At 34.4% G+C, this 21,559-nt stretch overlaps 4 protein-coding genes across 12 annotated transcripts; 2 read left to right on the top strand and 2 right to left on the bottom strand.

Annotated features, from left to right (window-relative positions):
• Positions 1–797: 797 nt before the first annotated feature.
• LOC121778747 lies at positions 798–6,779 on the bottom strand. Of its 5 annotated transcripts, none has more exons than XR_006045720.1 (7): positions 6,274–6,779; positions 5,226–5,326; positions 4,653–4,750; positions 3,894–4,105; positions 2,352–2,402; positions 1,803–1,875; positions 798–1,217 (listed from the first exon to the last, which is right to left on the bottom strand). XR_006045720.1 is itself a non-coding variant. In XM_042176151.1 (6 exons), the coding sequence occupies exons 1-5, from the start codon at positions 6,635–6,637 to the stop codon at positions 2,356–2,358; spliced, it is 822 nt and encodes a 273-aa protein (XP_042032085.1). In that variant the 5' UTR covers positions 6,638–6,778; the 3' UTR covers positions 798–1,875; positions 2,352–2,355. The 5 variants fall into 5 exon arrangements, 1 of the variants encoding a protein (XP_042032085.1); XR_006045718.1 differs by having other exon boundaries at positions 798–979; positions 1,090–1,875; positions 6,274–6,778; XR_006045721.1 differs by having other exon boundaries at positions 798–1,089; positions 6,274–6,778.
• A 1,775-nt stretch (positions 6,780–8,554) lies between these two features.
• LOC121780394 (protein MICROTUBULE BINDING PROTEIN 2C-like) lies at positions 8,555–11,912 on the top strand. The gene is made up of 5 exons (XM_042177988.1): positions 8,555–8,897; positions 8,979–9,062; positions 10,339–10,665; positions 11,171–11,392; positions 11,581–11,912. Exons 1-5 carry the CDS (start codon positions 8,676–8,678, stop codon positions 11,731–11,733), a joined length of 1,008 nt encoding a protein of 335 aa, XP_042033922.1. The 5' UTR covers positions 8,555–8,675; the 3' UTR covers positions 11,734–11,912.
• Positions 11,913–13,335: 1,423 nt separating this feature from the next.
• Positions 13,336–19,396, top strand: LOC121778349 (ADP,ATP carrier protein ER-ANT1-like). Of its 5 annotated transcripts, none has more exons than XR_006045663.1 (7): positions 13,347–13,483; positions 14,578–14,867; positions 15,360–15,731; positions 16,128–16,261; positions 17,524–17,565; positions 19,114–19,167; positions 19,260–19,396. XR_006045663.1 is itself a non-coding variant. In XM_042175680.1 (5 exons), exons 3-5 carry the CDS (start codon positions 14,580–14,582, stop codon positions 16,434–16,436), a joined length of 969 nt encoding a protein of 322 aa, XP_042031614.1. In that variant the 5' UTR covers positions 13,336–13,483; positions 14,342–14,474; positions 14,578–14,579; the 3' UTR covers positions 16,437–16,740. The 5 variants fall into 5 exon arrangements, 3 of the variants coding, with proteins under 3 accessions (XP_042031614.1, XP_042031613.1, XP_042031615.1); XR_006045662.1 differs by having other exon boundaries at positions 19,107–19,167; XM_042175680.1 differs by lacking the exons at positions 17,524–17,565; positions 19,114–19,167; positions 19,260–19,396 and adding an exon at positions 14,342–14,474 and having other exon boundaries at positions 13,336–13,483; positions 16,128–16,740.
• On the bottom strand, positions 18,457–20,270 carry LOC121778350. The gene is made up of 3 exons (XM_042175682.1): positions 19,238–20,270; positions 19,072–19,157; positions 18,457–18,916 (listed from the first exon to the last, which is right to left on the bottom strand). The coding sequence occupies exons 1-3, from the start codon at positions 19,491–19,493 to the stop codon at positions 18,632–18,634; spliced, it is 627 nt and encodes a 208-aa protein (XP_042031616.1). The 5' UTR covers positions 19,494–20,270; the 3' UTR covers positions 18,457–18,631.
• Positions 20,271–21,559: the final 1,289 nt, after the last annotated feature.

Below are 21,559 nucleotides of genomic sequence, written 5' to 3'. Positions count from 1 at the left end.
AGTATGGATTTTATTTTGAGAAACTTAAACTGGAATAAATGATTCTATTTTTTGAATAAAAATGATAGAAATTAGGAACTACATCCATAAATACACACGGGCCCACCATGAATAATGATGCTTAGCCCAAATCTGAAAAGAACAAAATGCACATGTCTCATTCTTTATTAGTATCGTGTCTATTTTGGATTTGGACATTTAGTTTAGCTCTTCACGAGGAAATATAATAGAGATGACATATTTTCAGATTTATAAAGTGAATATATTTTATTTTATATTTGTTATTGAATTCAAGAGTTAGGATACTGAGCCTCGTAAATTGATGTTTTATTTTTATAAATTAGAAAGAAAAAAAAATCCTCGAGCTAGAATGCTCGAAGTGAAAATTATTCTACTTACGTCTAGTCGAGAAATTTGTATAGTTAGTAAATGATATTATTGCAATAAAGTTGTATTGTGACACCCCAACTTATCTATGTATCCCAGTCGTGCAGGATTATATTGAAGTAGACATTTGTAATAATAAAATACTATAGTTTTGGTCTAATATATATAAAAAACTATGATTTGTCAATTTTAACTATAGTTGCATTTACAAACATGCATTTTATTCAGTGTTTCCAGTTTCCCTTTGTCCTGATATAAAATGTCTTATTTTTATTAATAATGCATCGGCCGGCGAGGGAAGAAGAGTCGCCTATCATCGCCGGCGATCATGATTTTTAGAAAAATAATATTCCCTCCGGCCCACCATATCGTATTTCTTCCCGTCAATTATTTATTGTTTTGCCAATATATAACACAATTACTTTCTACTATCGATAACAGAGAGATTAACAATAAACCGTTACTCGTACAAGGTATGTCAACATTAAATCATTTCAAAGCAATCTTTCACCTCAATGTTTTGTTCATATCGCCTTCTGCATACATATTCATCATTTTCCTTCAACCTGTAGATTTCATCTGGTATCGCGGCCTACATTTCAAAGAATAGTTACGCAAACACACGACAAGGCGACGCGAAGAACTCGAGCGAATCTAATAGAATTAACAGGCCATGTTACAGAAGATCAGATCAGTTTAAACCTGAAACAGATTGTTGCTTATACATGAGCCGATGTAATTACAAAGAGTCGTACTGCAGATATCGGATCGTATATGGTTCTACGACGGTGGTATGGACAACAACACCTAGCTGGATATGGAGTAGCATTCTAGGATAGAATTCAAAGTAACATAAATTGAGAAACTATTCATTTATGAATATCACATGCATCAGCTAATATGGAGAAACATTTTTAGTACTGGAAAGTTGCACATTCCAAAGGCCCTTTATTTAAATACTAAAACTACATAAGTAGTGAATTTTACCAAGAGAGCCTAGAATCTGAACAAGAATGAGACTATGATTATAGCAATGTATACTGCAGTCCCACATGTTTATTTCAGGCCATCATAAATGCGTTAGATGTTAATTTCATAACTAATTTTTTTTTAAAATGTGATGGAAATAAGATTATTATTATTCCTAGTAAATTTGGTGATGATAAATGTAGGTGCTACGAACCAGCCAAAAAACGCGGACAATTCGACCTATAACTCTCGTATAATAGGTCAAGGATGTGCATGAATTACAGATTACATCGACTATCAAATCCCAAGCTCCCCTCCCAACAATCCTTAATAATCCCAATATTATTAAGTAGAGATGTTGAGATCGAAAGAGGAGATGGGATTTACTAGTTTGATAAATTTTGGAACAGTTGAATTATGTGTAGCATCGTGATTTCTGCCCTTACCTTAGAATATTTTCGATACTCATCTCAAAGAAGCACCGATATTATTATGTCCGTGAGATTCTTTATCATCCTCCTAAAAGCATACAATAAAAATAACTGAGTTGGTATCAAATTAAGCTCAAAAGATGAGAGGCAAGCAAAATTATATGCAATTATGCATTATCTAATGACCAACTTTGTTGTTGAATTTGATTGTTAATGCCAAAAATAATGTCACAAACAGTGACCATTATAATGCCTAACACTTGGGCAAAGCTAGGCAAGGATAATGCTTGTAGAAATTTAAAAATTACTATAACAAGTAAATGTGCTAGCTTGATTGATGGTCTAAGGATAGGATGATAACAGCCTACAGCTAATTTTCACTTATTTGACAATATATTCATCTCTGAGGCTTTAGTCAGTTAATTTATGATCCCTTTTGTATTCTGTGATGATAGAGCAACTATACTCAAATCCATTTGAAAATCAACTTTCTCATGAAAAATATCTCATGGCAACACAATAATAATAGAGGTAAAAGGAATGACAAACAACTACTGCACTTACCTAGTTATAGTTTTTCAAAGCCATCATCATCTGAGTCATCATGCCCATCATCTGCGAAATTAAAAACACAATGAACATGCTATGGAAACAACTAAAACAAATTGTCATCGCTAATTAAGTTCTAACTTAGGAAAAACAGGATAGTGAAGACATGAATAATGTACAATAAAAAGCAGAGCTATAATGTGTTCACGTTGAAGTGTTTACCAAAGAAAAGAGCTATGACCTTCAGTTATGTGCATATAACCAAATTGATTTGCTATTTGCAAATCATCATGATAAATTTAACAATATGGTAGCTGGAGATCAAGATTTGAGAAGCTTAACAAAGGACAAAAATTATACCATATCTTATGAATAAAATTGATTAAAAAATGAAATACTATAAATAGTATCAAAAAGTGGAGAAATGTAATATAAAATCTGCTTGAACAAGGGTTGCATAGGGGCATCCACTATAGGGGCGGTGCGCCGGCCGCCCCCATGCCGCTGTCGCCCCGCCTAACTATAGTGTGGGTAGCGTCCGCCTCGGGGCGGACGCAATTTTTGGGGCTGAAGGCCCTCCGGCGAGAAGAGTGTGAGGACGCGCCGATAGGCGCGCCGGCCTATAGCGCGGCGGATTGGGGCGGACGAATTTTTTTTTAATTTTTTTTATAAATTCAATTTAATTTACCTATAAATACACCCTATTCCCTTCATTATTTTCACACCAGTCCAACGGAACGCAGTACCGTAGGGGATACTATTTGACAGATGTGATAAATCATCGGTGGCCCGTATTCGTCAAGACAATTCGCCAATCGGTTGGACCGCAGAAACAATATTTTGCGCGAAAACCAGAGGCTGCTAGGAAGGATGTTGAGCGAGCTTTTAGTGTGCTCCAAGCCCGATGGGCCATTATACGGTGCCCGGCACGAGTTTGGCACGAAGATGATGTCGCGAATATTATGTTAACATGTATCATATTGCACAATATGATAATAGAAGATGAATGATTTGCTGCAGAGCGCTGGACACCGGAAGATGGCGCAGTACAAGTCACGGTGTTGCCTCCGTGCCGATACAGATGGGTGTACCACGCAGTAATGAACATTTGCTCCAACGTTTCACTGATATGCGCAAGAGCACAGCACATACCACACCCCAGGCCGATTTGATTGAAGAAGTGTGGGCACGTAGGGGAGGTGGCGCAGCGTGAAGAACATTGTGGTTTTCTATTGATTAAATTTTCGTTGTATAATTTTTCCATTACTTTAATACGATGAAAATTTAGTGTTTAATTTTAATTTATTTAACTATAGCCATTTTTTTTCTAATTACGTATAGTCCGATAATTTTAATTATAATTGAATTAAAATAAATGAAATAAAATGAAAAGTGGCTAAAAAAGTGTCGATTATAGCTGCGGACACTTTTTTTTGTGGGCGCGGACAAATAAATTGGGGCTGTGGACAAAAAAGGCTGCGGGGCTATTGGAAGTGTCCGCCTTATAGTGGATTCCCTAACTAAGAGTTAAAGCTTACTAGGCTAAGCATATCGTACCTGGACCATCATCATCATTGTCATCAAGGTCTCCAAGAAGAAATACATCCAGATCCTTGTCGATGGATGCTGACTTCTGAGCACTGCTTTTGGGTTTTGACATCTCATCTGCTCTTTCAGATCTTACACTTGATGAAGTCCCCTCGACCTCAGCATCTGTAACATTTTCAGCTGCCTTGAGCTTTACAACTTCCATATAGTGTTTCTCATATCTAACAAAAATAGACATGTTATATTAAGAGCATATACACATATATTCAAGCCACAGAAACAGAAGAGACGTGGATACGAGTTCATAGTGATCTCAACACAACCTCATAATATCTGGAACCTAAACATAATCACACCAAAGTAATAAAATCATATGTACATTGTTTGTCAAATATGTTCCAAAACATACGATTTATAGATTTTGGTGTTAGATTTATATAAATCCACATAGATTTATAAAATATTCTTTTGATAAAATTACAAATATAAGATCTACAAGACCTATTTGACACATAAAAAGTTATGCTAATCTAAAGCAGCAAGAAAAAGCTTTAGAAAAGCTCAGCTTAGCAGTACAAAAAAGATACATTACTAGGGGCCACATATAAATAGGTAAATTAAATCAAATCAATGATCAAATGAGGTAAAGAGTTAAAGTGATACAAAAGAATAAATTACTTAGTATCGGTTTTGCATCTTTGCATTTGGTTTCAAAATTGCCAACTCATTACAAATACAGTCACTAATGTAAAATTTTCTTTTACTTACGCTGCCACATGACTGTTTACAAGAATGAAATAGATCTTCCAAAACTTCCATTCCTTCATCACACGTGGACATAGTTGATACCTTAGCTTTGAGATTTCCTGAAAGCAAATACAAATAGTTATGCATATGTGATTCGAGCATGATTTTAATTTTCATTTTCAATTGTAGTATTAAACAACGGCAAACTAATAAGGTTGGGCAGGACTACATGATGTGAGACAAACAATATAGAACAAAGAGTCATTTAGACCCCCTTAATAGTTCCACCACCAACCTACCTTGTTATCAGGTACAGAGTCAAAGATATACAGTATATCATTAGTAGCATCCATATTGTGCACTTATGAAGATATTGCTTTAAGGATATGTGATTAGCCCCCCTAACATGAACTCAAAGTCTAGGTTTGAAATGTCAGAGGATTTCAAACGAGAGTTGAAATAAAGATCGTATCATATATCCTAAGAGGAGCTTTCTACTTCCAGGCAGATAAAACATGTAGTTATCCAGAAGATTGATTCCTCCTATCCTCTCTCTCCAAAGCAAGTGTAGATTATATACATGAAGGCTCTAACCTTCACTGTCAAAAGAACAAGATTGGCATGCCTTTCTTGCCACTCTGTGAGATCTTGCCGAACATTTGAGACGGTATGAATATGAGATACTTTTGACTCATCTGCCATAAGAATGATACCAGATGTAAATATTTGCATTAGATGCTGAGATGCGTGGGTACTGAAGAATTATTGTTGGCATCTTAAAGAGATTAAGAGTTCTAAAACTACAAAGCATGCATATTATTCCAGAAACATTTATTCTAACTGAAACAAATCTAGTCCCAGCAACTCAAAGAGTCATTAAAGTGCCCCTATCTTCTTTTAACTAAAAGGGTTTAGAAAGTTCTTAAGATAGTTTCACTCAAAGAATGGAGGGGAATAACTAAATGTTAAGTAAGGAATAGTATCTTCATTTAGGCCAATCATATATTGAGTACATAAATAGAAATCTAAAAGAATACAGAGTCACAAGGGCATAACTATTGCTTTTCTAAGGATCTGATGCCCATCTACGGGGCCACCAGTAAACTTCTTCACACCGGAGGATCATATTCTCATGTTTTCGAAAGGGTAAAAGTTAAAAGCAGAGTTTTCATTTCATTAAATCAACCTTTTGTTGGACTTCTGTTAAGTTCCACTGTTTTCTCCTGTATCCTGCTGAAAATAAATTTTAGTACTTTAGTAGTTATCTGCTATAGGATCAGATTATACGTTTCCAGTCGGCATTGGACCATTTATCTGGTGACTAATCTTATGATGAGTTGATGACAAGTTGATAGTATATATCTGTGCTGTGCCCACCATCCTCCCTTCTCTCCCCATTTCTCATCGTTTCGCTATATTCACGCATATTCTTATCTTGTATAGCAATTGCATTTTGTAACAGCTATTGTTTTAGCATTGTCCAGAACGCATCTCAACAAAGGATAACAAATGCAGTATAATGCGAATTATGCGATTCAGACTGCATCAAATCTCGAAAACAGTAAACCATAATTCGATCACGCAACATAGAATGCGTAAAACTCAAATCAACAATCAGTAAGTGAATCAGAGAACAACACACCTTCAAGGGGGAAATCACGGAAAGCATTCGTCGTAATGCCTCTGACAAACTCCCTCAGCTCATCTGTGACACCGAAAATCTCCAGATCGGCGGGGCTGTAGGCCGCCTTCTGAGCGGAATCGACGAGATTGTTGAGAACCACGGCGGGAGGAGGAATGTGAGCCTTGATCTCGTCGGCGCGCTTCATAGCGTCCGCGGCGAACTCCTGCGACAGCTTCGACGCCTCCGCCGCCAGCTCCTTGGATCGCCTCGACGCCTCCGAGACGACGCCGGAGAAGTTGGTGGAGCCGAGCCCCTGCGTTAGCTGCTGCGATTTCCTCGCCGCCTCCTCCGCGAATGCGCGAGCTCTCAGCCAGAAATCCATGGCGAATCTGATGCGAATGCGATCGAATTGGGGAATTTTGCGATGGGATTGAAGGAGAGTTTTGGCTATGGAGATTGCATTGCGATATTTTGATGCTTCGATTGATGAGTAGCGTAATTTGTGGAACTCTATATATATACACGCTTCTTTTGTTCCCGGGAAATTAAAGTTTAATTTGCTCTATTTATTTATTATTATTATCGTATTAAATTAATTTCTCTATTTAAAAATTCATTTGTTTTTTACTAATAAATTTATTTATTTGTCTTATTCATTACATTTAAATTATGTCACGTCCCTTTAAATGAGTTGAAAATTTATATACGATGGAGAAAATATGTAAGATACTACAAGATTATTCTTTACCGAATGAAAGATTAAACTCGATTAGTATTTCACATTTTATAATGTTAAGTGTGATTTAATACTATTTTTTCTTATTTTGTATATAAGATATATTAATGAAGTTATTATTATGTGACAAAGATATAAATTAAATCACTTTGTGAATACAAATTAAACAAGGATACATTGCAAATAAGTAACTATTTATTTGATGGAGACTAATTATAAGATGGCAAATTCAAATACTACTAGTAAAAAGCTACATTGGTTGGAGAAATAATAATTATATACTCCTAATATTTTTATATGAAATCTCAAGTCAGATACTAATTACTATAAGTTCAAAGTTAGATTAAATTTTTAATATTAAAGCTAATCATTTTATATGATCACTAAAGGTTTGATTTGAGATCTAATTTTTCTTTATAATCTATATTTAAAAACCAAGAAAAGCCCAACAGCAACATTTGTTGGGCTTTCAAGAAAAAAACCATTAAATCTAATTATTTGGGTTCTATTATACAATAAATGTAATGGTATGATATTTCACACAAGCATTATGGGAAACAACTATCAAAATTTAAAATCAAGTGATTTTGAAATATTAACTTAATTAACACTATTGTACTACTCCATTTGTTAAAAATAGTGATGGATGGCCTATAGTTCAAATCAAACTAAAGCTTTAATTTCTTAATAAAATTGAATGTGATGTGATGCCACACTAGTCAAATTTTGATTATATCTTGAAGCAATAGCTCACCAAACATTTTACGATATAATATAATCATCTCTAAAAACATACGTTCCGTTTAGTACAGTGCTATATTAATTTTAATGTCACTACTTACTAGTATATCATAAATAATAAAAAAAATTGTCAAAAAATCACTAAATTTGATCAATTTATAGTCAATCTCGCACTTTAAAAATTAATCGTTTATATCATAACTTGGATTTTCAATTGCCTCATAGCAAAAAAAATCTATACTATTTTTTATGTATAGTTTGTCTTTAGACATTTTTCTACTAGAGTGTCTAAAGATTGACTTACAATGCAAGAAAAATTGCTTAACGCATAGTACTACACATAAAAAATGAAGATTGTGAATGACATGATTTTTTGGCAATGAAATAATTGAGAAAATGTTAAAATTATGATAAAATCGATATTTTAAAAAGTTTTAAGATATTAATAAGAAACTGGCCAATCTTATTTTATATTGCAATTTCTCTTTTTTAAAATGACTAATTATTAATTATGTACTTATTAACTGAGTCTCCATTCATTTCTCTGTTTTGAAAAATCCATGTATCTCAAATCTGTCATGCTGTTTCTCCAATTCAAAAAATATATTTTTTTTTCTCTAAGAGATAATTGAATAGTAGTGTAACAATCCGACTATTCAATTAATACCAATTGATAGCTCATGATTGAAAAGGGAAATCTTTAATAATCAAGGATGTACTAATAATACCGAATAATTTGAAGTTTAATTGATGGTATATTCAAAAATATATATTACTACTATAAATAAAATATTCCCGCCGTGGATAAATTAATTTGGCTAAAGATTTTTAGCCCCAAAAAGAAATTCAAAATTCAAGCCTTCGCTTTCAAAATTCTCAGCTCCATCTTCTGCTTGAAGAAAGAGGAAATTCAACTGATCGATCGATCTCCATTTCGAAATCAATGGAGGGGAGGATGTACGAATCTCAGCCGCAGCATTTGTTGGATTTGCAAGACAGCACTGGTTTCGGCGCGGACCCCAAGTCATGGCTCTCCGGCGACGACCTCAGCCGCACGTTCTCCTCTCTCTCCGCCGCCGCAGCCGCCTCCTCCGCCACCGGAGGCGTCGATCCGGTGCTCTTCAACGACCTCGTGGAGATGGTCCCTCTCGTCCAATCGCTAATTGTAACAAACCACGCCTATTTCACTTTGTTCCTCTTTTTTTCTTTTTTTGTTGCTAATTTGATGTTTTTTTTGCAACGGTAGGATCAGAAATCGAATTCATCATTTACACGGCGGGGTTCTGTGATCTACACAAAGAAGCCTTCTAGAGAAGCCCTCTATAAAAAGGTGAAATACTCCCCCTCTACTGTGTGTGTGTGTGAACTTGCAGTAGCTGTGCCTTATGTTGAATTTGCTAATTGAATTGCTTGTAAATTGAAGCAATTTCAAATTCAGTATGTATTAAGTTTGAACAGTATGAACTTCCAAATACTTATCCACAAAATGGAAGTGTGTTTGACTGTATTAGCTAAAATTAGTAGGTTGCTTAACTTAGTAAGTGGAATTTATATGAGAATCCATTCATATTTAGGAATTACCAGCTACTTAATACTCATGTCTCTGTGAATTAGCTAAAATTATTTGGTTGCTTAACTAAGTGGAATCTATATGAGCATCTGTTCATATTCTGTATAAACCAGACACTTTAGTTAGTGCTCATGTCTCTGTGAATTTGTTATCACTGTGATTTTAGCAGCTTCGACCCTTTTACTGCATCCGTATTGGGGCAGGCAATGTGGTGTAGGAGACTTCTTAGTTTTTGATGAGGTGCTTTTCATGGAAAGAAGAGTTATAACTTAACTTATATACTACTATACTAGTACTTAGTTATGGAATGACTGATTTATTGGTATCATTTTATATCCAAACTATACTTCTTGATGCTAGATGGTTGGTATTGTTTAAGACATAGCTTTTGGATGTAGATGCTAGGTGGTTGGTATCCTTATTTAGTACTAGTATTTGTTAAGATGTGACGGCTACAAAACTCTTATACTCCTCGAACATGAGGTGGTGCAGATGCCATATCTCCCGTAAAAATGGAAATGGGGGGAAAAACTAGCAAAGGAAGGAATGAACTAGAAAACATAAAGGAAATAAAGATAAAAGTAAGTAACAAAATGTTGAGTTTGTAGTTGTTTAGATGCTGACGAAGTAGTTTTGACAGTGCTATTGGTTGCTACAGGCACAGTTGGAAGAGAGAAAAGAAATAAGAGGAACAAGTTAAAAATCTGGACTGGAGAAAAACATTCAGAGAAGATAAAAGGAAAAAAATAATGAGTGGAGGGAAAAATTTAAAGGAAAAGGATGAAAAGAAAATAGAAAAGACAGTAGTAATATCTATTTCTCTTTTGGCTTCTACAGAAAAAAGAACAACACGGTTTTCCACTAATGAACTTCATTGCTTGAATAAACATAAAAAACTTATAGTAAGATTTAGTATCTAACTATTTCAGTAAGTGAACTTAGATCTTCTGTACATTTTTTCCTAATTGACTTCAGTTATTGACTATGATTTCGCCTAAAGCGTTAATTTATTTGCTGTTGTTGGTATATGTTGCAGACAGCTGGAAAGGGTGCCACTCTTCCTACAAAAAAGCCCAGGGACCAGGGAGACAGGAATGCAGCCAACAGCCAAGACACGGAAGACTTATCAGTTTCCTCGAGGTTGCTTCTGTCTGAAAAGGATAGAGAAGAACTGGTGGCACTGAGGGACCAAGTAGAGGATCTAAAGAGGCAATTATCAGAAAAAGACGAACTTTTGGAATCAGCGGAACATGTAAAGAATGAGATGGCTTCAGTTCAGACCAAATATGAGGAACTTAAAAGCGAGGCTGCAGAAAAGGACTCGCTAGTTAAGTCCACTCAACTCCAGCTTTCCGATGCAAAGGTATGGCCTTTGTTATAAGTTATAAAGTTACTGTTAACAGATATAGTAGTATATTATTGTGTTCTGAACCTTGCTGAGTTTATTTCTTGGAACTGGTTTTCCAAATTATCCTTCGTTATGGTGTCTTGGATGGCCATTCATTAACCCTACACTCTCTCTTCTTTTTAGATTTACGAAATTCATCAAATCTTATATATCCAAACACTGAACCTACTGTATACCTCTAGTAATTTTCAATCATATATATGGCCTTGAAAGAATGAAGAAAATTAGCAGCATGTAAAGATGCTTCATCCTTCCCATGATAAATACCAACTTCTTGATTTCTATTTAACTCGAGCTTCTTCATGGAAGTTGAATGTGACTAGGGTTAACATCATAAAATGTGATATACCTGTTATATGCTTGCTCTCAATATCTCTCTTTCTCACTCTGAATATTCTGTAACAAAATTGATTTTTTGTTCTTTTATTTTTGAATTCTGGGGGGAAATTTCTTTTCACAGGTTAAGCTTGCTGACAAACAAGCAGCTTTGGAGAAGTTACAATGGGAGGCAATGACTTCCAACAAGAAAGTGGAGAGGCTCCAGGAAGATTTAGACAAGGTGCAAGGGGAGATATCATCTTTTATGTTACTAATAGAAGGCTTGACAAGGAACGATTCTGCCATTTCTCCTGGAGATTACGAGGACAACTTCCTCTATCCTATTGATCAGAATCACGAAATTGTAAGTCAATCATCACTATGAACTTCGAACTAGAAACTAAGTTTCTTCTTACTGCACTTTAGATGCACTCGTGTTGCTTTCTGTTTTATTCTCTCCCACATTAGCGATTTGAGTCGCTTATTTCTGTAGTTTATGAATTATGATGCCAATTTCTGTATCAACGCTAATCTTCTCATATAATTTTGCAGGATGATGAAATGGATATGCAGGAACTGGAAGATGCAAGGGCAGCTTATATCACTGCTGTGGCAGCTACGAAAGAATTGCGAAACGAAGAATCTATTTTGGCTGCCGCGAGAGCAAGGTTTCATCTGCAGTCACTAGTGTCTCAACAATCTTAATATATCTAAATGAGTGATGATATTTATATTGAATATATATTTCAAGAAACTGTATTGCTGTATGTTGAGATGGTACTGTAATTGAACAATACATGGTTTTGTTAGTTTTTTCTCAAATGAAGAAGTGATTGTAATAGCATACTTCTTCCACCTATTTATTAAGTTGGCAATATTTAATATCTTGACTATTTTACTTTATTATTCTTTCATGGTGTATAAACTAGTGAATGTATATACATAATTTTAATAGTTAACTAATGGATGTAATTGTGATTTTAAAACTACAATTACAAATTAATGTGTACAAGTTTTGCTAACATAACTCGAAACTAATAAAGTAATACTCCGTATTAATTAAATTTAAAATAAATTATGTAATTAGTTACTAGTTTATAATGATAGAGAGACTTCGGAGTGATAAACGATCCAATACACAGTTTCTTAATACTCCCTTGCCAATGCCAATGCCAATGCGAGTGAGATGCGTATAGTAACGTGAAATTCATTTTTAAAATAGTAAAAATAAAAAAAAGTGTCAATTAATGGTGGATGGACGGAAAAGGAAAGTTAAACAAATTAATCGTGGCCGGAGAGAGTATTACTCCCCGTAGAGAGTGATCAATTGCTAACTCATCATTTAATTGCTAACTACAACTAATTTAAGACCATAGAATTTTGAAAATTTGTGGTCTCCAATTTGCCACGTGTAATCTTCGTTTTTATTAATTAAATCGAACAAGATAAAAAAAACTACCAAATTAGGGTTTTGGATGAAAAATGTCAATATAGTGTTTCGAAAATATCAACACAATGCTTTGAGAATGTCAACACAATGCTTTGAGAATGTTAACACATTGCTTATATTGACATTCTACATGTATTATATTGACATATTTTATATACTATGTTGACATTTGTTGCTGTACGAAAAAATTGAAAATGTTTGAAAATTTTCAAATTTTGACATCGGAACATATGCAAGTGAAATATCGTTAGAATCCTTATGAAACTATCTTTAATTTGATATATGTTATGCGAAAAAATAATTTAAATCGAGAAAGTTATATGCGTTTTAAAGTTATGAGATATTTTCAAAAGTTAGTTACAACTAGTTTGTTGTAAATTGACCTTAATACCCTTATTGACGTTTTTTTGATAGTATTGACGTTCCGAGGTAGATGATCTAGACCCTTAATTTGAATATCTAATGACTATTATTTAGTTGTAGTTAGTATTAAGTATTGAATTAGTAATATAACACTCCCCTACTCACCGTATAACCAAAACTAAATTGACCCAACAATTTTAAAAAATAATTTTGTTAAGAGAATGACAAGACTAATCCTAGTATAATTTCGAGATTAAATTTCAAATCCAATATATCCAACTACATAACAGCATTCTTAGAATTCAATGTTATTAAATTCATCAAAAGATTCAAAACCACGAAATTTTTTTCAAAAAAATGATATAAATGGGAATTTTTAAGTGATTAGTATGCTATGTAACGTCATCGACATTATCCTTTAAATAAAATATAACAAAACCTCCAACAAATATTGAAATGAGGCGCGAATGCATAGCAAAAAATTAGTGCACAATTTTATTTATTTTTATTTTTATTGTCCATTTGTTTTTATATGACAAAACCACAGAGAATCAAAAGATAATGCAAAACTGGAAAAATGCACAAAATTTGAAGCTTGAAGAATTGACGAACAGAATCTACTTCGCATGCCCTTTGCCCCAAGTAAAAATCCTCTCCTTTCATATTGCTTTTCAATTTGTATTTTGTGTTTCTGTTCATGTATATGCAGTTTTTTTTCATTCTGATTTTAAGCTTCTATTTTACGAAACCATGGATGTTCTTCCGGTGATAATTGATAGATTTTTCAACGGTGAATCTGCTAATTGGATTAGGATATGAAGAGTTACTGAGAATATTTTGAGACGACGTGAATGGATTGGTGTAGCCACCAGCGAAAATATATGATTTAGCTCTAGAGTTTCGCAAACAAATTTAATTGTTTCTGAGTAACGAAGGAATAAGCTAATTTCATAGCTGCATAGATGTAATGGCTGTCAGCTTGAGATATTTTGCAATCTGTTTTTGTATTTCGTTGAAAACACTAGATAAACTCGTGGCGTTAGCTCGAGATCTTTTGCAATCTGTTTTTTTATCTGACTACTTCTAATGTTGGGGTAGAAATGCAATTTAGCTTTAATTTTCCACAACGTTGCCGAAAACATTGAAATCTGGAGGTTTCCAATGGCAATGTTGCGATTCGGTAGACTTTTGCAGACATAATCGTAAATTTTTGTTAAACACTTTTGTTTATTTATCAGTGTTCCTATCATCCTATATGACTACACCAAGTTTTTGTTTTCTAATATTTTTTTAAGATTTTAGATTCAATTAGCAGCCCCATCAAATTTCTAAGTGTACATACACTATTGATTTCACCATGTTATGAGATGAAAAAGCATTTACGTAGAATTGGCCGTGCTAGTGTTTGAACGCTGTCCTCAGGAGATCTAATATCCTATATGCTCTCCAATCGTATTACGATCCTCCTTTGTGTTACCTTGTCTTAGTTTCTTGATGCAGTGAAGAGATCCATTTTCTTTGTATTGGATGTTGATTACACTTCAAAGCAGACAATTCACTTGCTTCTTCTGCTTGAGATACTTGCCACCTTTCAGTTTTGAAGTATCAAGTTACCATGCCACCACAGTTTAAGGAATTTCCTATTCCTTTTCTTCAATTCTACATTTACGTAGAATTGACCGAGAAAGTAGGAAGCTATACATGTGTAGTTATGATGTGTGCTTGTGTTTTCTCAGGGATGAAACTACAAAGGGGGGAAGGGTCTGCTATGGCGAAAAACTCAGAGAAGTTCTCAGTAGATTTCGTCCTAGGAGGGACTGCAGCTATAACAGCAAAATCTGCTGCTGCACCGATTGAGAGAGTGAAGCTTTTGCTGCAGAACCAGGGAGAGTTAGTGAAGAGAGGACACCTTCAAAGACCTTATGGGGGTGTTGGTAATTGCTTCAAGAGGGTCTACAGGGAGGAAGGTGTCTTGTCCTTCTGGAGGGGTAATCAGGCCAACGTTATAAGATATTTCCCCACACAGGTATGATTTTACTTCCTTTTTTTAATAGAAAGGTACTATAGTACTATTATTTTATGGTGTTGTTTCTGTTGTTGTAGTTTTTGGAAAGCTCTGGTACATTTTTCTTTAATGAATGAAATTATAACACTGCTAATTGTTTCATGTTGGTAAAACATAGATATTATTAAAGAATCTGGAATTTTCTTTATTTGGTCTCCAGTTAGGTGTTCTAAATTTTGCAGTGAATGAATCATTAAGTGTTTTTTTGGATTCCTTGGGGACAATTTCTTCCACTGCATTGTTCTATTCTTGAATAAACTCTCAGTTAATATCCTTTGTTCAAAAGTGCATTGAAATTTTTATGTAATCATCTCCCTCCCTACCCGTTTTGCATTAATCATTTGTGTATATGCAAACTGTTTGGTTTCAGACTTGCCTGTTTTTTAGGTTAAGAAAACTTATGTGTTAAAAATTCGTAAGAAAAACTAATGTCTTTATCCTAATTTTCTGCAGGCCTTCAACTTTGCATTTAAAGGCTACTTCAGAGGCCTGTTTGGATGCTCAAAAGAGAAAGATGGATACTTAAAGTGGTTTGCTGGAAATGTTGCTTCGGGGAGTGCTGCAGGAGCTACCACTTCTTTGTTTCTTTATCACCTAGATTATGCAAGGACTAGATTGGCGACAGATGCTAGGGAGTGCCGTATCAATGGGAAACACCAATTTAATGGGCTATTGGATGTTTATCGTAAAACCTTGTCAAGTGATGGAATGCCAGGTCTCTATCGAGGATTTGGGGTTTCAATATTGGGAATTACTCTTTATCGTGGAATGTATTTTGGGATCTATGACACCATGAAACCTGTAGTTTTGGTTGGACCATTTCAGGTCAGTGAATCTTACTTGTACTTGAATTTCTCCTTGGTGGGATTTGATTGCTATTGGTTAAGAATGATTAATGTGAAGATACTTGTTTCTTCTGCCAGCTATGGAGTTTGAGATAAAAATCCGCGAAGTTTTCTGTATACTTGATTCTGTTTTTATGTTAGTGAAACTTCTCTTTTCGCCGAACTCTTTTAATTTGAATAATAATCAAATAACCTAAAACCGTAGCTGGAATTGGAGAAGGTCACTCCTCTTAATTTCAGCGAGTTACGTGCTAAAAGCATTAACTTGTCTGAACAATATATTTTGAGCTGTAATATGTATTTATAAATTCCCTGCTTTACTTTGGTTCTTATAAACTTGTTCAACTAAGAACTGAACATAATCCGAACATTGCAGGACAATTTTGTTGCTAGCTTCTTCTTGGGTTGGAGTGTCACCACTGTTTCTGGGGTATGTGCATACCCATTTGACACTCTACGGCGGAGAATGATGCTCACGTCTGGACAATCAGCCAAGTACCATAGCGCCAGGCAAGCGTTTGTTGAAATTGTTCGTGTTGAAGGTTTTTCAGCACTATATAGAGGAGTCACAGCGAACATGCTACTAGGTGTTGCTGGGGCAGGAGTACTTGCTGGATATGATAAGCTGTACAGAATTGTAAATAGACCTAAGTATAGCTTAAGCTCTCAGAAAGCCTTCAAATGAACCCCATATCTCTTATAGTAATTAATTCTCACGAGTGTTACTCAACTTGGAGGCCGTTGTTGAAAATATGTTGGTAGTTACAAAAGTTGAGAAAGTACGCTGGATGCAGCTCTCAGCCATCAGATTTCTGATTGAATCTCCTTGACTGCTCCCTCTTACAATAACTTGGTTCACTATTGCTGAATCATAGATGAATATAACGTGTAGCGATTCCCTGGGCAATCTTTGTTTTCTATGTACAGTCTTATGATGCAAAAGAATATTGATTTATCCAGCCATTCTTTGTTTATCTTCAGTTCTCGTATTCCATTGTGTGGACATTATACTGTAGGAAGCTCTTTTAACTGTGGCATAAGATATTTAAATTGCAAAACCATTCCTCCCTTTTTCTTTTGCAATTTTGCATTTTTGCAGTTTGAATTTCCTTACTACAGCAAGCATGGTGCAGACACTTTCACAATATGAAAATGGCACTGTTATTTATCTTGCTATTGTTACACACTCTTAACTATTGACTGATACCGATGGCATGGTGTGTTTACAGGCGTGGACCAAGAGGGTTCACAGCTTATGAATAGCTCAACAGCTTGGAGATAACTTCAATTTGTTTATCTCTGTCCTTAAAGCATATTTGGTAGATTAGATAACTCATCTAGGGATGGAATTCTATGAACAAAAAGGACATTTTTGTTCATAGAATTCCATTGACATTATTGTTCATAGAATTTCATCCCTAGATGAGTTATCTACTCTACCAAACATGCACTTAATTTGTTAGTTATCTTTTGAAGAGTCCCTTGTTTCATAGTCTTCTAGTTTATCTTTTTTCTTTCGATTAGGATATGTTTAGGAGTCTTGTGCTAGTAGTTGTAAGCGGCTAGTCTGTGGCCTAACGAGAGGATTATTGTTACTTTCAATTTGTGTTCAATTCTGGTTAATTCTGTGTATGTCTTGCAAGCATTGATAGTTTGTTTCACCGGTCTGTATTCCTCGCAACACTTGTGCTATGACTAAACATGCTCAGATTAGGTGTAGTTTCAATTCCTTTCCTGCTTTTCACTTTACTTAAATATCTCTCTTTTTGCAGGACTTTGTAGACTTCGAATATGGACTTTGACCTTGATATGAGGTATGTGTACGATAATGTAATCCAATTTAATTAAACATTGCATTGTTAATCCTTGGAAATTTTATGACAAAAATATAGTACACTATGAAATTAAATAAGTTGTCATTCTGTTTTAGACAGTTGGTTGCATTTGGCATTAAAAGCACTTTCCTTCAATGGTACACATGTGTTGAAGCTCCAAATACGAATGTGATATTGAGTGAAAGGAAGGAAGAGAATAACTTGGAATAAGAATTGGACTCGATATAAAGTATAAACTGAAGCTGAATACAGAGTATTGTTCTCTAAGTATTCGACAAAATAGCTTGAAAGACTGAAACAAATGAATGAAACCAGTTCCCCGGAGAAGCCAAATGATCCTCTCTCCGAGGCCTCGATTCTACACCACCAACTATTTGATCCCTCTTCGATGCTTTCTTCCAATCCTCCACAGAATATATATATATATATATATATAGGGTAGTGTTAAACTCATTTTCTCCCCTTAGATTTAAGTTCCTTCTTAATCTGGACCGTTAGATCTCATTCATCAACGGTCCAGATGATCTGCATTATATTACACTATAATGGTGCATTATTAGTCGGTGTGCATTATTCAACTGAAAATCTGCATTATTACACTATAACGGTGCATTATTAGTCGGTGTGTATTATTTAACTGAAAATCTGCATTATTAAATGACACGTGGCATCAATCTAACCGTCGGATGACAAAATCGTGGGGCTGAGATCAAGAAGGAAATAAGAGAAAATATGGAAAAAGGATTTGAATACAATCCTATATATATATAGGAGTTTACATATCATTTTTTTATTCTAATTTATTCCTAATTATTAGTTCCAATCCCATGAAATCCTACTTAAACTAGGAAAAAATAATGCATAACAATATTTCATAGTCAACTCTTGTGCTTGATTTTGTTCCTAATATTTCATAACAACAATTTGCTGCTGAATTTATTACTCATATAATTAAATCATTTCACTTCAAATCTTCTTCTTTCCAAGCATGGTGATTGATATCACTGTATTTCGTTGAAGCTCCAAATATGAATGTACTGATATCCTAGGCCAGAAGCCAAAAGTTCTTGAGATGTTTGGTATTAATAAGAAATCCTCCGATTTTTCTGTTTCTCCTTCTTACTGAGAATGTCTTACATTCAGCATTCTGGATGCAGTAGTCCACGAATCCGCTCTCGTTTCTCTTGTATGCCCAAAACATCCGTAGTCGCCCTAGAAATGATTTTTTTCTTTGTCCAAGAACCAAATACGAGACCCTTTCCTGTTTTGCTTCTTCAACAATGGTCGCCCCCTTGTCCACCCCTTCCCTGACTGTCATCACCACACGCACCTGTTTCATTTTGAACGAAAGAAGCTTATGGTTATTAGTAAATGCCTCAGCATCTGATACATTTTTGTGTGAATTGAATGCAGATTTCATCGTTATAATCTGAATAGCTTGACTGCTTGAGTGAAAAAATCATTTGGTTTACTTTCTACACTTACCTCAGGTTTTTTTTGTTGACATATATTTTTGCTAGTGTTCAGAAGATCGTATGCCTTTGGATCAATCTCCCTGTTCGTATTCTCATCTGCAACACGGTATATTCATCGCTCAGTTAAATACTGTCTAAGGTTCAATTTGGAAGGGAAAAAATACCCGGTGTCGTACTTATTCTGGCAACATGTAACAGAACAATCGTGTCGTTGCTCTGGAGATCCTTGGACAGTGCATACTCGAGCGCCACTCTAGCTTCATGGCTGTTATCGACAACGACCATCACCTTGTTCCCAAACTCGGATTCGGGGTTGAAGCTGAACTCACTGAACCAATCTGTCTCACCTTGTGCTTCGATAAAGCTTGCGATGGTTCTCTGGTCCTGCTGAGAAGGCGAACGGGCAGGGGTACACGCCACGGCAGGGTCCATGTTGAAGCCAGGTACCTCTCCTCTCCCAGTTTAGTTCATCTCTTGTAAGAAGCACCTCTCTCTGTCTCTATTTCTCAAATCTTTCTGTTTCTGTTCTACTCAAACTTGTGTGTGGAGAGTCTCCTTTAGTCTTATATACATAATTAATTATGTTGGTAACTATGTGTTCACATACTAACTACTCTATTATGTTAAAAACTACCTCCATTCACGAAAAATAGTTCTGTTTTTCTCTTCATCTCTCTCTTATTTAATCAATCTGGCTTTAAAATAAGTGATATTCATATCAATTATCATAACTATATTTGGTGGATGGAGGTAATATAACACAAAATCTTTGTGCGTGTGCGAGGAAGATGAGTGAGATTACAATTTGTTTTTTGATTTTCTACAATATTTTGCTCAAATTCATTATTGCTCTTATCGAAGGTTTACTAAATGATGTGTGAAATTGCATACATAATGTAGAATGAATTTAATTTTGTAGCAAAGTTGTGTTACCTAATTAATTGTTGGGTAGACGTGCACATGGTCACCACTCATTTAGTATTTCATTTGTCCCAATCAAGCTTGGTATAATTGTTGCCAAAATAAAATATTAAGGCTATATATTTTGATGTATGTAATGATTGTGACTATTGTTTCTTGAATCCTATCTTTTTTTATTGCAAATATGATGAAATAAATTCCCGTTGTTTAGTAGGATTTCAGGGATATTAAAGTAATCCTTGATTCAAATTATGTAGCAACTTTATTTGTGAATTGTGATAAAATGGTTTAGTTCACTAGATTATGCATGTAGTGTTTGAAAAATTCGTTGTAAGAAAGCATTACAATGAAATTGGAAAGGTAAGGGACATAAATCACATCGAAAAGCAAAGATGGCAAATACTCAAAATATGAAATATAATTTCACGTATCCAAGGTTTTAAGTATAGATAATTTATGTGATTTACTATTTTTATTGTAAATACGTAAAGAGAAAATTTTCGACATGAAGTATCCAATAAATGTTTTTTAGAGATGACTATGATTATGAGAATAAACTAAAATTTTAGAAATTAGGATTTCTTCTCCCTTTCGTTCTTTTTTCTCTCAGGTTCAGGTTATTGCATCAAAATCAATAATGTATATAATTGATAACATATTTTACTATATGAAAAACAAAATGCTTAAATTAAGAGAGCTAAAAAATACTTGTTCACGAGATAGAAAAATAAGAACACACATACAATTACAACCAACAACAAATAACAAATCGATATTTATATTATTACAAAAGAAAGTAAAAAAAAAAAATCGATAGCTTTGCACAGAAAAATTAACTCGTATCAGACTCCAACCACTCTAACAAAATGTTTCAAGTTAATACCTTTTGCATATGTATTGACAAGTTATAACCTCTTGGATCGGAAAATAATGATTAAGTTGGTTGTTCTAGGTAAACCAGTTATAACAATTAGTCAATTATCGAATTGTAATGACATATTCTCTCTCCGTGTACGAAAAATAGTCTCATTTTTTTATTTCCAGCTGTCCATAAAACGTAGTCTAATTTCCAAAAATAGAAAATTTCTCTTTATTTTCTCTCTTACTTTCTTAATTTCTCATTAAAACATGTGTCATTCACATACCGGTCTGTTTTTCGTGGATGGAGAGAGTATATTGTCGTGATAATGACTAATGATCTACCCTATGCCACTTTTATTACCCCTTGATTAAACTTTCGATTCAAGATGATCCACCACTTTTTAATCAACTGATTTGCTTCTTAATGAGACAAATCAATGCCAGATAATCGATGCTTAATATAATAATAATTTTTATTATTCAATGGTGGTCCAAATTCATTTTTGCATGGTCATTTATGGAACTTAATTGAGATTTCAAAATATTCAAAAAGTATATCGATAGAAAAATCTCTTGATGTACAACAGAGCTCTCTAAGTGCAACATTTTTAATAATGCTAATTTGCTATTGCCTAACTAAATATAGAAGAAATTAATCTAAAAAAAAGGAAAGCAAAGACATAAAAAATGACATCACACATTTTCTCTTTTGGAAA

The sequence above is a fragment of the Salvia splendens genome, chromosome 19 (assembly GCF_004379255.2).
Source record: "Salvia splendens isolate huo1 chromosome 19, SspV2, whole genome shotgun sequence".
Taxonomy (NCBI): domain Eukaryota; kingdom Viridiplantae; phylum Streptophyta; class Magnoliopsida; order Lamiales; family Lamiaceae; genus Salvia; species Salvia splendens.
Note: the sequence above shows the minus strand (reverse complement) of the source record. Positions and strands in the feature narration are given on the sequence as shown.